At 32.4% G+C, this 1,395-nt stretch overlaps 1 protein-coding gene across 42 annotated transcripts in view; it reads left to right on the top strand.

The window, feature by feature from the left end:
- The window catches only part of LOC119593093 (cytoplasmic dynein 1 intermediate chain-like), a 47,628-nt gene extending 46,980 nt beyond the window's left edge, over positions 1–648 (top strand). For all 42 annotated transcript variants that reach the window (XM_037942026.1, XM_037942056.1, XM_037942053.1 and 39 more), the window contains one exon: positions 28–648. In XM_037942026.1, the coding sequence (XP_037797954.1) occupies positions 28–180 (153 nt within the window). In that variant the 3' untranslated portion in view covers positions 181–648. The remainder of the gene's footprint in view (positions 1–27) is intronic.
- The last annotated feature ends 747 nt before the right edge of the window (positions 649–1,395 follow it).

Below are 1,395 nucleotides of genomic sequence, written 5' to 3'. Positions count from 1 at the left end.
ACATCACCTTTTCCTTTTACCTTGCAGCAACTTGCACTTCCACGCGCAGATGAATGGGCTCGGTTGGTGCACACTATGGGAGAGCTGAAGAACAACCAAGCAGATGATGACCAGTCGACAAGGCACTACGACTCCTCGTTCTCATCCCTAACCTCATTAGCGTCTTCCCCTCTCAGATAAATGGAGCGCAGCTTAATCCTTAGGCTTTTAAAAGTGATTGCAAATATTAATAACTATTTATAAATGTCGTTAAGTTTTAGTTTCTGGCCTTCCATGTGCAACTTGTAAATTAGTATCTCCTTTGGCATAACGGTATTAACAATCAGTATCTGAATATAACCGATAGAAGGTGTGTAATTTAATTGTCATGCAAAAGGGTAAAGTTTTGTGATCTAATATATATATATATTGTAGGAAATTGAAATCCCTCCCACACAATTTTCATTTGCAAGGTGTAAAATTATTTTGATATTTTATTTGGCATATATTGAGCAGCAACTAATTTTGCTTATTGCAGATATTAAGATCTATTGTCATTGCTCCCATGAAACCAAGATATATTAATTACAAAGGGTTTCATAGTGATATTTGAAGTATAGGAAATCTTATGTACAGCTTATGTGAAAATAATAAAAGTACTATTGGTGACCACTTATTTTCTTTGTACTCCTATTATTGACGTCAGTTGCAAGGAAAATGAAAGAGGAGAAAAAGCTCCCAAGTTGAATGTTCATTGTGAAAACAAGATGGATAGATGTTTATCCTACTTTATGAAAATCTATTTAATTGTATCTAGCCATCGAGTACTGTTTAACCCAAGCTTAAGGGATCATTCTCCCTCAAATAAATTAAATATGTTAAGGGGATACATCTCACTTATGACAAACCTGAAACATATGCAGTAAAAGAAAACAGACCTCTAGCAATTTTTCACAAAGAGCTTTTGACACCCATATTTCATTTAGTTCGCATTACTCTACAACATGTAATAATTAGAAGTAAAACATGTACCAAAACTCACCCCTTAAATGGTTAAACAAGTAATTGTGTTATTTTTTTCCTTTCAGCTAAGATAGTTTTTTTGTTCCCTAATCAATAATTCAAAATTTCCTCTTTTAAAAATCTTAATTACTCAAGAAAGCAACTGTTATTCAGAGGTGTTTAAAAATCTTAATTACTCAAGAAAGCAACTGTTATTCAGAGGTGAATAAAAACAAAGGCACACAACAAAAGTAACAATTTTAAAGTAACCAAGTATACATAAATTTTTAAATAACACTTGGAAAATTAATAATACTGAGATTTTGTTCATAAACTGATGGAGCTTGTAATACATAGCTATTAAGGTTACAAATAAAAACAACACTCGATACAAGAGAGGAAAATATGTGACAG

The sequence above is a fragment of the Penaeus monodon genome, chromosome 31 (genome assembly GCF_015228065.2).
Source record: "Penaeus monodon isolate SGIC_2016 chromosome 31, NSTDA_Pmon_1, whole genome shotgun sequence".
Lineage (NCBI taxonomy): Eukaryota > Metazoa > Arthropoda > Malacostraca > Decapoda > Penaeidae > Penaeus > Penaeus monodon.
Note: the sequence above shows the minus strand (reverse complement) of the source record. Positions and strands in the feature narration are given on the sequence as shown.